Below are 15,915 nucleotides of genomic sequence, written 5' to 3' on the forward strand. Positions count from 1 at the left end.
TCCTTCTTTTCATCGTTTATTGTGCAGAATTCCCACCTCACCAAAGGTTTACAATAATAAAGATTTAAAAATGTACTTATCTATAGTTAAAAACATCGCACTTAATAAACGGTAACGATGAAAATCTACATGCTGCATAATGATTTCTGTGTTTTTTTCTAAACCCCACGAGAATGTGGCAAGTCCGAGAGTTGCCTGTGACAACTGTTATATAAATAAAACAATAACTTTCTCAGAAAGTGAGAAATCCTCAGCATAACCAAACACCTGAACGTGTTTTACTGAAAATGTCAGCAACCTTTCCTCAGACATGCTTAAAGAGCAATTGCAGAGCACAAATAACTACTTTTCCCAGCATGTTCTAAATGAGAGGAAATAGACCGTAATGAACCTACACAGTTTACCTCAGCAAACACTACAGAACAAACACTCCCCTTGCCATTCTATCACCGGGGGCTGAGACGGCTAATTAGAAAATCCTAAGTCAGAACACAAGCTCTCAGAATTCGAAAAAGTTACCAGGGCATTTTCAGGTTTGCCTCCAAGTCTCCTGTAGCTACAAAGCAACAGACGGTATGTGCTACAACGTGGAAATGGTCTGTGCCCCGCTTGCCTTCATGGCTGCAGTTATGACTTCCATTACTACGGCGTTCCCCACAGAAGCAGAGTAGAAGGCGCTTTGTCATCCCATTGGCTGCTGCCTCCCAGACTTGTCCCCTCCAGACGTCCCATCTGTTGCCAGGTTCTCTTCCTAGGATCTGTCATCCACATGTCAACTTCACAGTTGGTTTCTGTACTAATATTTATTTTATTTTGCTCAAATCTAAATTGGTGTATGTCTCTAAGCTTGTTCATGCCCTACACACTAACAGCCGTGAAGCACACTTATGATTTACTGTCACACAACAGAAAATATTCATAAAGCATATCTGATAAAGGATTTGGGTATGGAATATGTAAAGGATGCTTACAACTCAATAACAAGGAGAAAAACAATCCAATTTAAAAATAGTAAAAGATTTAAATAGACACCCTACAAAAGATAATACACCAAGCCAATAAGCACATGTTGATGATGATGATGATATGTTCAGTAATCATTACACATCAGACAAATGCAAATTAAAACCCCAATCAGCACTAACACTAAAATTTGAAAAATTAATAATTCAAAGTTGGTGAGAATCTGTAATAATAAAAGTGTAATATGCTAATTAGACCAGACGACCTTCCGGACAACCTTCTGGACAAACCTGGGGCTGCAAGGGAAGCCCAGGTCCTGGGTGCCTGCCGGCAGCCGGAGGGAAGTCCGGGTCCCAGGTGCCAGAGGGAAGCCAGTGCCGGCAGCCAGGGGAAGGAAGGCCTACTCTTGCATGAATTTCGTGCATCGGGCCTCTAGTGTGGAATAATTTAAAGTCTCTTACAGTACTGGCAACAGTATAAAATGGTATGGTCCATTTGTAAAAATAACAAAACACAACAAAACAAATAACTTGGTATTTCCTTAAAAGTCTGAAATAGTATATTAAAAAAGCATGATTAACAGATATGCATACCTACATTAGGCCTAGAAATATGCACAGAATAAATTAGGGTTAAAATAAAGTTATACAGTTAGCATAGAACCCAGCAATTTCATTTCTAGTCAATCATTTCATTCAAGAAAAATGAAATATTATGGCCCCCAAAAGACTTGGACCTGAATGTTGGGGATGGGGACAATGGCAAGCTTCTCTCGAAGAGCTGAGCACTTGCTGGAGGGTGGGGGCAGCAGCCCAGGGTCCTCCCAGCTTGCTTTCCTGGTGTGGAACCACTGAGTCACTCTAGGGCTCAGTATTGGAGTGCTGCACCCGACGCAGGGCCTCCATTGCATGAGTGGGGATCGGGCCGCAGAAGGGAACTTGAATGGAGAAAGAAAACACGTCTTTGCATTTAGATAGGTTGCTCTGGCGTTGCTTTGAGGTCTGCCAAACTGGCAACCCAGGGTGAAGATAATTCACACACACACACACACACACAAAAAAAAAAAAAAAAAAAAGCAGAAAGATAGCAAGAGACTGGGACAGGCTGAGGTTTAACTTTTCCTTTTCAATAGCTTAGCCCCAATTTGAAATATTACAGACCAAACAGGGTCTGGTTCATTGGTCCAAAGTTGGGGGCCTGTGGTTATCAACAGAACAGCCCCAAACTAGCTTAGGTCAAGTTCGTGCGGCAGAGTAGGTGTACACAGAGGAGGGTGTAGCCAAGTCTTGGCCAGCAATATGAAGCTGATACAGGCACACCTTGTTTCATTGCACTCCGCTTTATTGTACTTCACAAGGTGTTGCATTTCTTACAAATTGAAGGCAAGACCCTCCACCAGCAAAAAGATTATACTCACTTTATTGCGAGACTCCCTTTATCACAGTGGTCTGGAAGCGAACCCGCAGTATCTCTGAGGTACGCCTGTATTCTGGAGTGTGAAAGCTCGTCTCACTACTCCCATTTACATTAAGGTGCACATTGAGGGCCCGTAGTGATAGCTAGACAAAACACAATTATCTTACCTTGGACAGGTTTCTCTGTTCTTTATAGACTGTAGTAAGCAGAACGGCTCCCCCAAGATGTCAGCACCCTAATGCCTACAACTTTGAACATGCTATATTAAATGGCAAAAGAGACTTAGCAGCTGCGAAGTTAAGAGTTTCAGATCTGGAGATCATCCCAGGTGAGGTGGGTGGTCCCACTCTCATCACGTGAGGCCTCTAATCACCTGAAGCCTTACAAGCCTGTGAGGCCTTCTAAGCAGTGAGCTTTCTCCAGCTGGGGCAGAGAGACCCGTGGCGCATGCGAGAATACCCGACGCTGGAGGCGCACATAGGCAGCCTGAGAAGGGATGTGAGTGGCTTTCACCAGCAAAGATTGGACCGAGGCTGCCAGTTAGCAAGGAAGAGTGGAACTCAGCCTACAGCGACAGGGAACCGAATTCTGCCAGCACTGAACGAGCCTGGAAGCACAGCCTCCCACAGCCTCCAGAGAAGCGCCCAGCCCCGCTGACAACCCGGGTCCAGTCTTGGGAGGCCTTCAGCAGAGGACCCCGCTGGGCCCAGTTGTGCCCAGATTTCTAAGCCAGGTAAATGGGAGATAATACAGGGGTGTTATTTTAAGCCACTAAGTTTGTGTTGATTTGTCCTGGCAGCAATAGAAAACTAATACATTAACACTTTTTTTTAAAAAAGAAGCAAGCAAGCAGAATTCTTAAGCAAAAGTGACTGAATATAGTTCTTTCCGCACTGCTCAAGCACAATAGTTACCACCTCTACTCCCCTCTGTGGCCCACTGTATATTGGGAGACTGAGGCTCTATTTAGGGGATTTTCTCTCCAAAGCATGCTAGAACACACTGGGATGGAGAGTAGGTTTCAGTGAGAGCACACCTCAACAGGAAAACCAATCATCAGGCTCCTGTACTAATCCAGTGGAGGGAGGGCATGGTCAGCTGGTATGAGATCCGATGGGAGAGGGAGACGCTGATAGCCAATGGGTCTAGAAAGGCTGGCTAGGTGGAAAGTAGTCCCAGTGAACTAGAGATGGAATTTAAGAGGAGGGATAGATTTTGGGAGAAATGATCATGGTGTAAGTTTAGTTTGGGACATGTTGAGATTGAGAGGCTTGTGGAAGGAATATCGAGGTGGTATCCAGCAGGTAAGTGGATAGTGGAAACTGAAGCTCGGCTGATTTTCATTTTGGGAATTATTAACATATAGGTTGGTAAAATCATATGGGTGCAAGAGATAACCCAGAAGATGCTTATGGGTTTTCTTTTACTTTAAAATATAATAAGAAAAGGAATGAAGAAGAGATACATATAGGAAGTAACTGAGAGATTTTGTTTGCATGAGGTAGTTAGAAAAGGATTAGAGGTGAGAGAAAAAAAGGAAGGAGTTTGAAAAGATGAGAAAGTGTCTGGACAGAACATGATCCCTCTTAGAGGAGAAAAAGGAGGTAGTGGGGAGGTGTGAAGCTAGAGAATGTTCCTATTAGCCAGCAAGGAGCACTGCTGGCCCAGGACAGCTAGATCCTGCCTGGGCGAATGGTGATGTGGGTAGAACTGGCCACTCATAGACACACAACAGCATGGTGATTACCAGAGGGAAAGGGGGGGAGGGGGAAGGGGGTAAATGGTGGTAGAGATGGGTAGAGAGGGGATAATGGTGATGGAAGACGACTAGACTTTGGATGGTGAACACACATTATAATATACAAATGATGCATTATAGAATCCTATGTAATTGTATTAACCAATGTCATCCCAATAAATTCAATAAAAAATTAAAAAAAGAAGAGGGAGGCACAGGAAAAGATGACAGTGTTCAACCAGCCACTGGTACACAGGGAGTTTCATAAGCTGGTGTTAGCAATTTGAGAAATATTAATACTGGGTTCCACTTGGGTGCATCACTCATTCAGTGAAGATTGAGCTATTCCAAAATCATTTGCAGGGAAATTGGAGACCCCTCCCATCTCCCTATTTGTGTGAAAATATTGCTGCTATCTTAAACAAGACTGAAAAATCTATTAGCTTATGCAACAGTCACCTTTGCATTCAATAGTTTCCTCATGAAAGCACACAAAGACTTGTCTTGAGAGCCTGTCTGCATCCCAACCTGGGAAGGCATTTGAAACAGTGCACACAGCAGCAGGGAGGGAGAGTAAGTGTCCAGTGTGAAACTGAGGGGGCTCCCTGCCGAATTCCAGCTGTGTGGAAGCAGCTGGCTGTGCTCTTCACTGTCCCAGCTGGTCTGGATGGGCTCAGCAACAATTAAATTTAACCCATTCCATAGCACCAAAGGATTATTTTAGGCCATGGGACCAGATGCGGCACCTTCGTTCTCTTTCCCAATGCCTCTGGTTTGGGATGAGAATAAAACCAGCTGTCAAGGTTCTTTTAAATTTTTCACCACACCTGACGTAAGCTGCCAGTGTGAGCATCTCCAGGATCTTTTATTGTTGCCTTTTAAAATTTCCCTTAGACACGGGCCCAATATTGTTGCATTCAAATACATTTCTAGGTCAAAGATTAAAAAGTACTTATATTTTTATTCTACTTTGTATCAATGCCACACACACACACATACACACACACACACACACACACACAAATTGTTTATATCACTTAATAAGTTATAACATTCCATGTTTTAATATTAATAACAATAACATAAATGATCATTTCCTGAGTTAACAGTGCAATGTAAAATTTAGTCTGTATTGCTAAGACATTTTACAGCATAGAAACATGATCCAAATGATCATTTACTTTATCATGTCATAAAACACAAGAGCTCATCATAGAACAGTGAGACAATTTAAACAGTAAGAAACCTTGTGACTCATAACAAACAACCTGCATGTGTTTGTTGTCATGATTGACTTTCCAGGTCAAATAGCAGTAGTAAAATAATTTATGGTATAAAATAAAGTCAACAGGTTATCCATAGTGATGGAATATTTGATTTCATTTAAGAAACAAGCCTGGAGTTTCATTAACCTCTTAGTATATACAAAAATGTTGTCTTAAAAAAACCCTAAGCAATCATAAATTTAGATAAAACAGTTGAGTAAAAGACAACGACAGCTCTTCGTTATGCAGTAAAACCATGGATCTCATCTTTGGAAAAGTGAAGATCATGCAGCATCCTGGAAAACAAATACAAAGCACAAGTCTCTTAGGGGAAGAGTTTAAAATAAAGAAGTAACATCAAAGTTTAGCATCATAAACATAGTATTTTTTCATTTTTCCCATTTACTATGTACTGTAAAAAAATCCACAATTATCACTTCTAAAAAATTAACAGTAATTCTTTAATATTACCAAATATCTAGTCAGTGTTCAATTGTCTCATAAGTGCCATAATTTTTAAAAGTTTATTTTAATCAAGATCCATTTAAAGTCACTCATTATGATTAGCTGATAAAATCCTATATAATAAAAGTCTAATATGCTAAGTGTCCAGTCGACCAGTCAGCCATTCAACCAATCAAAGTGTAATATGCTAATGATATGCTAAGGCCGCTCAACCTCTCACTATGATGTGCATTGACCACCAGGGGGCAGACGCTCCAAACGGTAGGTTAGCTTGCTGCTGGGGTCTGGCCAATCGGGACTGAGTGAGACGGGCCGGACATGCCCTGCGGCCTTCCCGCGGTCCCTCCCGGCTGTCCAACCTCCCAGGTCTCTCCCCAGTCCCAGTCGTGCACCGGTGGGGTCCCTCGGCCTGGCCTGCGCCCTCTCGCAATCTGGGACCCCTCAGGGGATGTCAGAGAGCCGGTTTTGCCTGATCCCGCAGACCAGGCCAAGGGACCCCACCGGTGCACAAATTGGTGCACCAGGCCTCTAGTCTTTTAATAAGATTCCCTTCCATCTCCCTCTCTCTCTCTGTGTGTACTGCAATTTATCTGACAAAAATCAGATCTTTACGCACCGAGTAACCCACAGTCCTCATTTTGCTGCATCGCTATGATAAATGTTAATAATATGAACTTATATCCTCTTATTGCCTGTAACTTAATAATTGGATCTAGAACCTAGGTCAGGTCAAATTCTTTTTGACAAGACTACTTCATAGGTAGTATTCTCCCATCAGGAAGCACATAATATCTGACTGACTCTCTTTTGGGATGCTAACAATTATCCATGATTTATGGTCTATCCATTAGTAGTTCATTAGGGTCTGAAATTCGTGATATTCTACTTCTACTTCTATCATTCTTTCTTCATTTATAAGCTGAGGGACTCTGTAAAGGAAAAATTCTCATTTATTATGTGGTTACCCTGTAGTACACCCCATATAGAAAAGGCAACATAATGCTTGATTTTTTTCCTTCTTTATTCACCAGTTTTTAAAGTAAGGAGTTAATCCCCACAGCATTCTATCTTTACTCTCTCTACTGAACCGAAAAAGCAGAAATACTGCTTATGGGTAATTAAACTTGGAAAACACTATAAATGGAGAATGAAATCTTAGAAATGGCTGTTTAAAACATTCCTGAACATAATAAACATTTATTTAGTACTTACTGTATGTAGTCACTGTGCTAAGCACTTCACATGCATAAGGGTTCTTTTTTCTACCACGTTACTACTCACCTCATTCCTTGTTCTGTAAATGGTGCTGGTCCACAAATGCAGATGAGAACTTTGGATTTGTCTAAACTTCTTTTCAAAAATTCAGAAAGAAGACCTGGTGAAATGTATCCCTTTTTGCCATTCCATTCAGAAGTAGGTTTTGAGAGAACAAATTCAACATCAAATCTAGAGGGAGAAAATATTTTTTAAAAAGTCCATTATTTTAACATATGATTAACATGTCTCAAGTTCACTAAAACATCTTTTTCCCCCTCTTGAAAATGATATAATATGTAAAAACTGATACACTCACTAGAAAAGCACTACAATGGATTATAAACAAAGATTTAACAAAAACATATAGGCAAATCCATTTTTACTAAGGATTAGCTTTTGCTACAGAAAAGAGGAGTAATTTGGCATCTTTTATTGAACTCATTAGAAAGGGATCTCAAAGAATTACCCATTCCTATTAATACTCTGCTTAAGTCAAGTAAAGAACAATCATCAGTGACATGTGCACTTTAATCTCTGACTCAAACCTTTCATGAGTTCTAGACCCTTATAACCAACATCCTATTTGACTTTGTACTGTTGCTGTCTCAAAGGCCTCAACCTCATCTTACAATCTCTCTGCCCCACACCCGACGTTCTCTTTGGGGATGGTGCCAAGGTCCCCTTGGTTGCACAAGCCAGAAACCTGGGGTTTATCCTGGGGACCTCTCTCTGCATCTCTCCCCCATATCCACTTCCTCACCAAGACCTAGCTCCCAGCTAATTGTCCGCTTCTTCGAGTCTTCACTGCCATACACGTCCATTCTTGCTTCTTTCTGTAATGCTTCTATCATGTCCCATTCTTCAGTTCTCAGCTAAGCACCATTTCCACAGAGAAGCACTGTGGCCTTCGGGGTCCTTTGTTATATGTGTTGTAGAAATACTTTCCTTTCCTTTTCTTCATAGACCTTACTTCAGGTTTTAAATATGAGGTCACCAAAATGATAATTTTATTAATGTCTACCTTCCCCACTAGACCATAAACCCCATAAGAGCAGGGACCATTTTCGCTTTGGCTATCACTGTGTCCCTAGTGGCCAACACATGGGAAGCACTCAAGCATTGTGGAATGGAAGGTATGAAGGAAAAAGAAAGGGAACCAAGGGCCTATTTGACTTCGTTCTGTTGCTGTCTCAAAGGCCTCGACCCTCAGAATTAAAATGGGAAAGAAGAACATCAAACCAAGTTTCACAATGTGACTACAGACCATTTCCCACCACAGTTTTGTAATCTGTTCAGCAAATAGCTGGTGAAGAGTAAATGATTCAAAATTGTATGCTGTGCCTGTTCCCTTTGCTCCATTTTAGCAAAACACAAGTAATTCTTACCATTTTCAACAGCATCGGATCAATGCATCTGCACACTTTCCAGTGATTAACTGACATATTTTCTCGAGTAGAAGGAATTAATTACATATTAATCTCAATATTAAAAAACAAGTTGAACAGCTTCTCTTGTGAAGGGGCCTTGTGAGTCCAATATGAGAACAGAAACAGGATGTGGCTGGTGCAGCAGCTCAGGTCGCTGTGCTGCAGTTGGGTTAAGGTTCTCAAGAGCTGAGGAGCCTGGCACAAGCACACAGACCAACTCAGAGGGCCAGCCGGGCGGAAAGAACCGGCCCGGCTCTCACCTAGCCCCCAGCCTCTAGGCTTTATTTGTCCATTTGTGCAACAAGGTGCGAATACTACATCATCTCTTATAATTCTAATATTCTGATTTTATATTTAAAAAGCTCTACAGAATTATGTTTTTTTCTTACCTTCAAGGTTCCCATTTAGTTTTAGCAGATACAGAGTGGGGCAAAAGTAGGTTTATAGTTGTCCATATGGAAAATAATACAATAATTAATAGATAATGCAAGAATAAACTGTTTCGCATACTCATATACACCTACTTTTACTCCACCCTGTATACTAATCCACCTTATACAAAATAACCTCCCAAATACTTTTTCACTAACTTATTTTTTCCCTTCTAGCACATAAAATTAAGATAGTTTTCAATAACTATGGAATGTAATATTTGTTTACTGTTCCATGAGGGCGAGATCCTTGTTTGTCTTGTTCATTGCTGAACCCAGGCCTGGCTCAAGGTAAGCGCATAAAAAATACTTGTTGAATGAATAAAGGGGTTTGCTTACAAAGAAGCCGTACTGACTAAAAATATAAACTGTCAATAGAAGAACAGAGCCATAGGATGGCATCCATGAAATTACACATAAAAATGGCCGTGAATTCCCTAATGCCTTTTCCGAGCGAGAAGGTCCACAGCTCTCATCAGATCATCAAAGGAGACCCAGAAGCATCTGCAGAACCACTATCCTAAGAAATTTCCAATTATACATAAACAATTAGACCAAAGATAGCAATTACCTTGTTAAATTAAAAATAAAAATCATTGGAATAAAACTGGTAAGATACATAAGTCATCTGAAAATATTGTAATATACTGGCATTCCTGTCGTCTGAAAATATTGTTAACTTTCCTTTACTGAGGTACTTTAAAGAAGAAAAAAAGCCTAGTCAGTGGCATACTTTCTGCCGGCTTCTGCTAAAGAGTGATAAGTACCCAAGATCCTTATAAAGATGGTGTACACTTCTCATGCATTCGTATTTATTAGCATAATGGTCTCTTGGGCTATCACTTAACTCCATAGAAAGAGTGAGGAGGGGCATAAATGCAACTTTTAAGGATACTGTAAAAAGCCTGCTATCCTGCTTATCTCCTCCTTCACAGGACTAGAAAAGAGCTTAACTGGAGCAGGTGCCAACCCAAGTTAAGACTCAAGAATACTTTAATGAAGGATTTCTTATACCACATCAAGATGCAGATGGTTCCTGTGGAATCAGTCACCTCTCCTGAAGTGTTCTGAATGAAGGCCAACTTACTGTCTTCCGCCATTACAGCCTGAGGCCTGAGGGCACATGGGCAGAGCCTGGCATCACCCAACAACTAACTCTCCTCTAGCCAATCAGCTTCAAAAACCTACCTCTGTCGTTTTCCTTAAGTATGTCCCGTACATTCCACTTTTGGTGTGACCGCTCCAAATACTGGCCTCATATCTTGTCTAAAATCCTGCTCTAACACCCTTAGCCTTAATCCACCTGACACACCATTGCCAGCAGTTCTCCTTAATACCCAGACCCCATCTTACACTGTCTTTGCTTTAACAGCTTCAGTGGTTTGTCACTGCCCACAGAAGAGGATTTCATAGTATTTGGGGCCTCCGCCTTTTCTGGTTTCAATAGCTAAAGAAAAATACTAGAAAGAGCAGGAAAACTTGGTATTTGCTCCTGGGAAAAACAGCTTACACGAACAGCTAAGAGTTAAAATTATACAAAATGCACATATTGTGGAAACATTTCTCAAAATGAGTCTATTAAACACTAGTGTTCCTCAAGATGTTAGTGGTATTCCATGAAAAAAGTCCAACTATGAAATAAATTTGGGATGGTGGGTTTTAAAAAGAAAAAGTTAAATAGATTTATTTAGAATTTCTCAAAGCCTTAAATATGCTAAGTTCAGAGTAAATCTTAAAGAAGGTAATATGATACACATTATTTTCAAAGTTTTTTTGTGTTTGTTTTTTTTAATGACAGAGCCCTTAAGGGAGAACACATGAACATTCTATGAAACACCCCATATGAGGAGCATCTGGGAGGAACAGAAAGTGGTAGAAGAGTCCAGACTAGAGGCCCACATATCTGTGATTATCACAGGCTGGGGGGGGGGGGGGGGAAGGTAGGGGGAAGGGGTTAAGGCACATTATTTGATTTACTGAAATCACTGGCTTCTGCTGTCTTAAAGGGGAATAACAAACCACTCATCCCAATACTGACACCAGAGTACAGAAACTCAGTGGGCCATTGTCTACGGAGCCTGTCAATAATGAAGAGGTAAGCTGCCCAGTGTTGCTGGCCCTTCTCATATCCATCTAATACATATTTATTTAATATATGAATTATACTCAAGGTCTCCCATCACCCAATTTTAGCCCAGCCTGTTTCTTCAATTGTAAGACAGGAGGATTAGAAGCGATCACCACTAAGATTCCACATAAAGTTTATGGTTTTATTTTTACAGTTATTTCATTGTTCTTCTTAATGGACTGTATTTACTTCAATAAAACTGGACTCTGCTCTTTTGCTAAAATGCCCTGAACATCCTGGCCCTCATGTTTTTTTGCTCATGAAATCCTACAACCCAAATTTCTTTTCCTGTTCACAAAATGCCATTTCCCAAAGCCCAGTTCAGAAGCCACTTCTTCCACGAGCTCTGATCTCCCCTCACAAACAGGATTACTTCTTCTCCTGGAATTCTCTAACATGGGATCTGTCCTCCCAAAGCCCGGACTTCCTAGGCACTGCTGCTCTTCAGAACTCCCCACTGGGGTAGTCCTACTCATTTTCTATCTTTTCCCAGTACTCCCTTGTTGCTTGGAATCCTCTCTCTTGCTCTTTCCAGTATGCTCAAACCATTGACCTCGTCATTTCCAGAGCAAAAATAAGGCCACTACCAGTGTGAGTGTGCTGGAAGCAATATTCTTCACTTTCTAGAGGCTATTTGTCAAAATGCTTCAACAGCCTTAGTACACTTTGACTTAGTGACTCTTACGATCATTTTTATCCTGCATAGTTAGAGGGGTACAGAACAACTTCTTTTCACTATGTCAAACAGCAGGGGATTGGTTAAATAAATTATTGTATGCTCACAGGACTGAATACAGTGCAGCTATAAAAAATCATGGTATAGAACGTCAAACCTCCGGGAAGGTAGGGGAGGGTGGGGATAAGGGGGAGAGATCAACCAAAGGACTTATATGCATGCATATAAGCCTAATCAATGGACACAGACAACAGGGGGGTAAGGGCATGAATGGGGGGCGGGTTGGGGGGTAATGGGGGAATAAGGACACATATGTAATACCTTAATCAATAAAGAAATTAAAAAAAAATCATGGTATAGTGCAGGTTTTCCCAGCTGGCACTATTAGCATTTTGAATTGGATTTTTCTTTTTTGTAGGGACTGCCCAGTGCATTGTAGGATGTTAGCAGCATTCCTGGCCTCTACCAACAAGGTACCTGTTAAACCCCCTCCATGAACTGTTACGATAAAAAATGTCTCCAGACATAAATGTCCCTTAAGGTATTGGGGGGATGGGGACAACAAAATCACTCCAGGTTGAGAACCACTTATTTAAAGTATTCTATACACAGAATATATGCAACACAGTAAGTAGAAAATCTATATATATAAAATCCTAATATGCAAATAGACTGAACGGTGGAACAACCGAACAACCAGTTGCTATGACATGTGCTAACCACCAGGGGGCACGTGCAGAACATGGTGGGCATCGGTCGCAGCGGGATGGTGGAGCAGGTGAGCAGGGGCGCCAGACCAAGGCGGGGAACCAGTCACTGTCATCAGGGCGAGACTCTGGTGGTTACTGAAAATTCTTGCTCCCGCGCGCCGTGGTCCTACCCAGTGCTCACACCTGCTGCCAGCGCTGGAGCTGCTGTTCGCACCCACTGCTGGCACCCAGCACCAGTCCCGATTGCTCAGCACCATCAGCGGATGCGAGCGGCAGCTGCCGGCCCCAATTCCCCCTGAGGGCTTCTCCACCTCCCCCTGCTCCTGAGGGGCGATCGGGGCAGCAGCTGCTGCTCGCACCCGCTGCTGGCGCCGGCCCCAATTGCTCCATGCCATCAGCATGTGGGAGCGGGGCTGCTGGCAGACAAGGGATGGGGGGGGGAGGGGGCTGTGGTGGGAGGGGCTGGGCGGGGGCATGGAGGATGGGCCGAGACCCGCCCCTGGGCCCACTGCAGCCTCGTGGCCCACAGTTCCTTTCAAGGTGCGTGAATTCATGCACTGGGCCCCTAGTCCTATCTAATAAAAGAGTAATATGCAAATTGACTGTCACTCCAACACACAAGATGGCTGCCCCCATGTGGTCAAAGATTGCTGCCCCCATGTGGACACAATATGGCCACCACAAGATGGCCAGCAGGGGAGGGCAGTTGGGAAGGAGCAGGCCTGCAAGGGAGGGCAGTTGGGGGCAATCAGGCCAGCAGGGGAGGGCAGTTGGGAGGGACCAGTCCTGCAGGGGAGGGCAGTTAGGGGTGACCAGGCTGGCAGAGGAGGAAAGTTGGGGGCGACCGGGCCTGCAGGGAAGGGCAGTTCGGGGGGACCCAGGCCTGCAGGGGAGGGCAGTTAGGGGCAAACAGGCTGGCAGGGGAGCAGTTAGGCATCAATCAGGATGGCAGGGGAGTGGTTAGGGGGTGATCAGGCTGGCAGGCAGAAGCGGTTAGGGGCAATCAGGAAGGCAGGCAGGTGAGCAGTTGGGAGCCAGCAGTCCTAGATTGTGAGAGGGATGTCAAACTGCCCGTTTAGGCCTAGATCGGGCCTAAACGGGCAGTCGGACATTCCTCGAGGGGTCCCAGATTGGAGAGGGTGCAGGCTGGGCTGAGGGACACACCCCCCCCCACACCCCCGCCTCTGTGCACGAATTTTGTGCACTGGGCCTCTAGTGTAATTATAAAAAGTATAGCAGTACAACTATTTTATTTTAAAAATACAAAACAATAAAGCATGTATGCATGTGTCAGTGTGTGTGTGTGTGTGTGTGTGTGTGTGTGTGTGTGTGTATCAGAAAGCAAGAGAGGTAGAGAGGGCGGGAAGGAGAGAATGAAAAGATACAGACCATAAATGTTAATAATTGTTCTTTATATGATAAGGTTATGGGTTATGTTTCCTTAATTATTTTCAATATAATAAATATGTATTAATTTTGTAAACAAAGCAGGAAAATCAGCAAATCAATAAGTTCCATTATTTTAAAAAATATATTTTTATTGATTTCAGAGAGGAAGGAAGGAGAGAGAGAAATATCAATGATGAGCTGCCTCTTTAACATTCCTCACTGGGGATTGAGTCCACAACTCGGGCATGTAACCTGACCAGGAATCGAACAGTGACCTCCTGGTTCATAGGTCAATGCTAAACCACTGAGCCATGGCCAAATTCTACTATTTATATAAAAGTACATGCTACTAACTTTACTCAAATAAGGTCACTGTCTCAAAAATGATTGCTTTGAAAGGGAGAAAAATACTTGTTATATTTATATATTGTGAATGTTGCCCAGAATTCAACCTCATTGTCAAACTGTCCAGTCCCTTGAAACTAGTTCTGCAAAGGCCGAGATAGCACAGTTGGTGTATTTTACTGAGGAGAGGGGTGGACCATTGTGGAATGCTGAGCCAGCTAGGCCTTAACACTGCTCAGTGAATTAAGAGATGAGGGAAACTTAATCTGGATTTCAGTGTACATAGTAATTAGCTACATCTGCTACTGTACATTTTTGCTTCCTGTTTAGCAATGTAGGGAAAGGAAGATACACATTCCCTGGGTTGCATGAGAAAATAACTATCTTGTTCACTGTTGAACCCCTGTGTATAGGCAAATAGTAGATACATGTATTTCATGAATGGATGAATGTTACTAATATGCTAATTCTGGGTTAGGCACCTACATATACTCTCTCATTGCCCCCATATCCAAACAATTCTGTAAAGTAGGTATTGATATACCTGTTCTACAGATAGAAAGAACTTGATCTGAAGCTCAGTCAGATCAAGTAACTTGCCAAGATCACAAGGTTAATAAGTTTCCATTATACAATGACAATTCTAAGAATTTCATTTGCTAATGAATGATATAATCTAGATAAACTGAGGACAAGCATAGCATGCTTGCTGAAAATGAAAATAATAGATCATACACCAGCCTCATTATCCACCCTTCCTATCCCTACAAAGCACTGAGTGGAAGGCTAACACCTAATACAGACAATAAAGTATTTCACTTGTTTTAACTACAAAATGTAAGAAAAATTTATTTTATATATTCCAATCCAATGATAATTTAATCAAGAAATGTGTTCAGATGTCACATTTTGTCATCAGAAACTTTATTACTAAGATTAGGAGTGACATGGGAGAGTGAAGATGTAGGAAAGGTGATTTAATATATAAAACTAGCTATGAATGTTAACTAAAATACAGATGTGGCTAATTAAAATTACCTTATATTGAATCTGAACTTCTACTTCCGCTTTATGTATGAAACTCAACAATGATGTTTTTGAATGAGGGTACTAAAAACCCTCAGTAAGCCTTTAAGGCCAGGTTTCTCCTGTATTTGCATGAAACCTCAGAATATTTAAAACCCCTGATAAATGTTCCAAAGCCATCTCCACAAGCATGGCTCTTGATTCCCAGTGAGGGCCTGACCATGGGTCTCCAGGGAGCATTAACGATATGGTGCTAGCAGTCAGTGCCAAGGACAACCTCTGCAAGGCGCCTCCCGTCTCCCAAAGGAGGAAGAGGTTAGGGAGTAGAGAGGTTAAGAGCACACAGGAGCAAGCAGATGAGAGCAAGGAGACAGAGAGAAGGAGCTGTGTGGGAGGATAAAGGCAGGCCGGAAGCCGAACACTGTCACTTCTCTCAGCGAGCTGGAGAGTGACACTCACCTGGTGAGTGCTGCTAGAGCCAGTCATCCAGGTGAGGGGAAAGAGGGGTCTTTCCTCATCCTCAACACTGCAGCCTATGCCATTCCACCACCCAAGTTATGTAGATGGGAACAAAACAGAACAAAACACACGGGACTCTGTCAAAAGACACTTTATGCTCGGAGGCTATCTATCAACACATTCCGATTTACTAATTACTTCTTAAATCAAATGCAACTCC

The 15,915-nt window shown here is 42.4% G+C and overlaps 1 protein-coding gene across 3 annotated transcripts in view; it reads right to left on the bottom strand.

The window, feature by feature from the left end:
* Positions 1–5,088: 5,088 nt before the first annotated feature.
* The window catches only part of LOC307105508 (cytochrome b5 reductase 4), a 66,640-nt gene continuing 55,813 nt past the window's right edge, over positions 5,089–15,915 (bottom strand). For 2 of the 3 annotated variants that reach the window (XM_079781337.1, XM_079781336.1), the window contains 2 exons: positions 7,129–7,293; positions 5,090–5,678 (listed from right to left, as the gene is read on the bottom strand). In XM_079781337.1, the coding sequence (XP_079637463.1) occupies positions 5,624–5,678; positions 7,129–7,293 (220 nt within the window). In that variant the 3' untranslated portion in view covers positions 5,090–5,623. Of the gene's footprint in view, positions 5,679–7,128; positions 7,294–15,915 lie in introns of all 3 variants that reach the window. The other variant, XM_079781338.1, reaches the window with a different exon arrangement.

The sequence above is a fragment of the Cnephaeus nilssonii genome (assembly GCF_951640355.1).
Source record: "Cnephaeus nilssonii genome assembly, chromosome: 9".
Lineage (NCBI taxonomy): Eukaryota > Metazoa > Chordata > Mammalia > Chiroptera > Vespertilionidae > Cnephaeus > Cnephaeus nilssonii.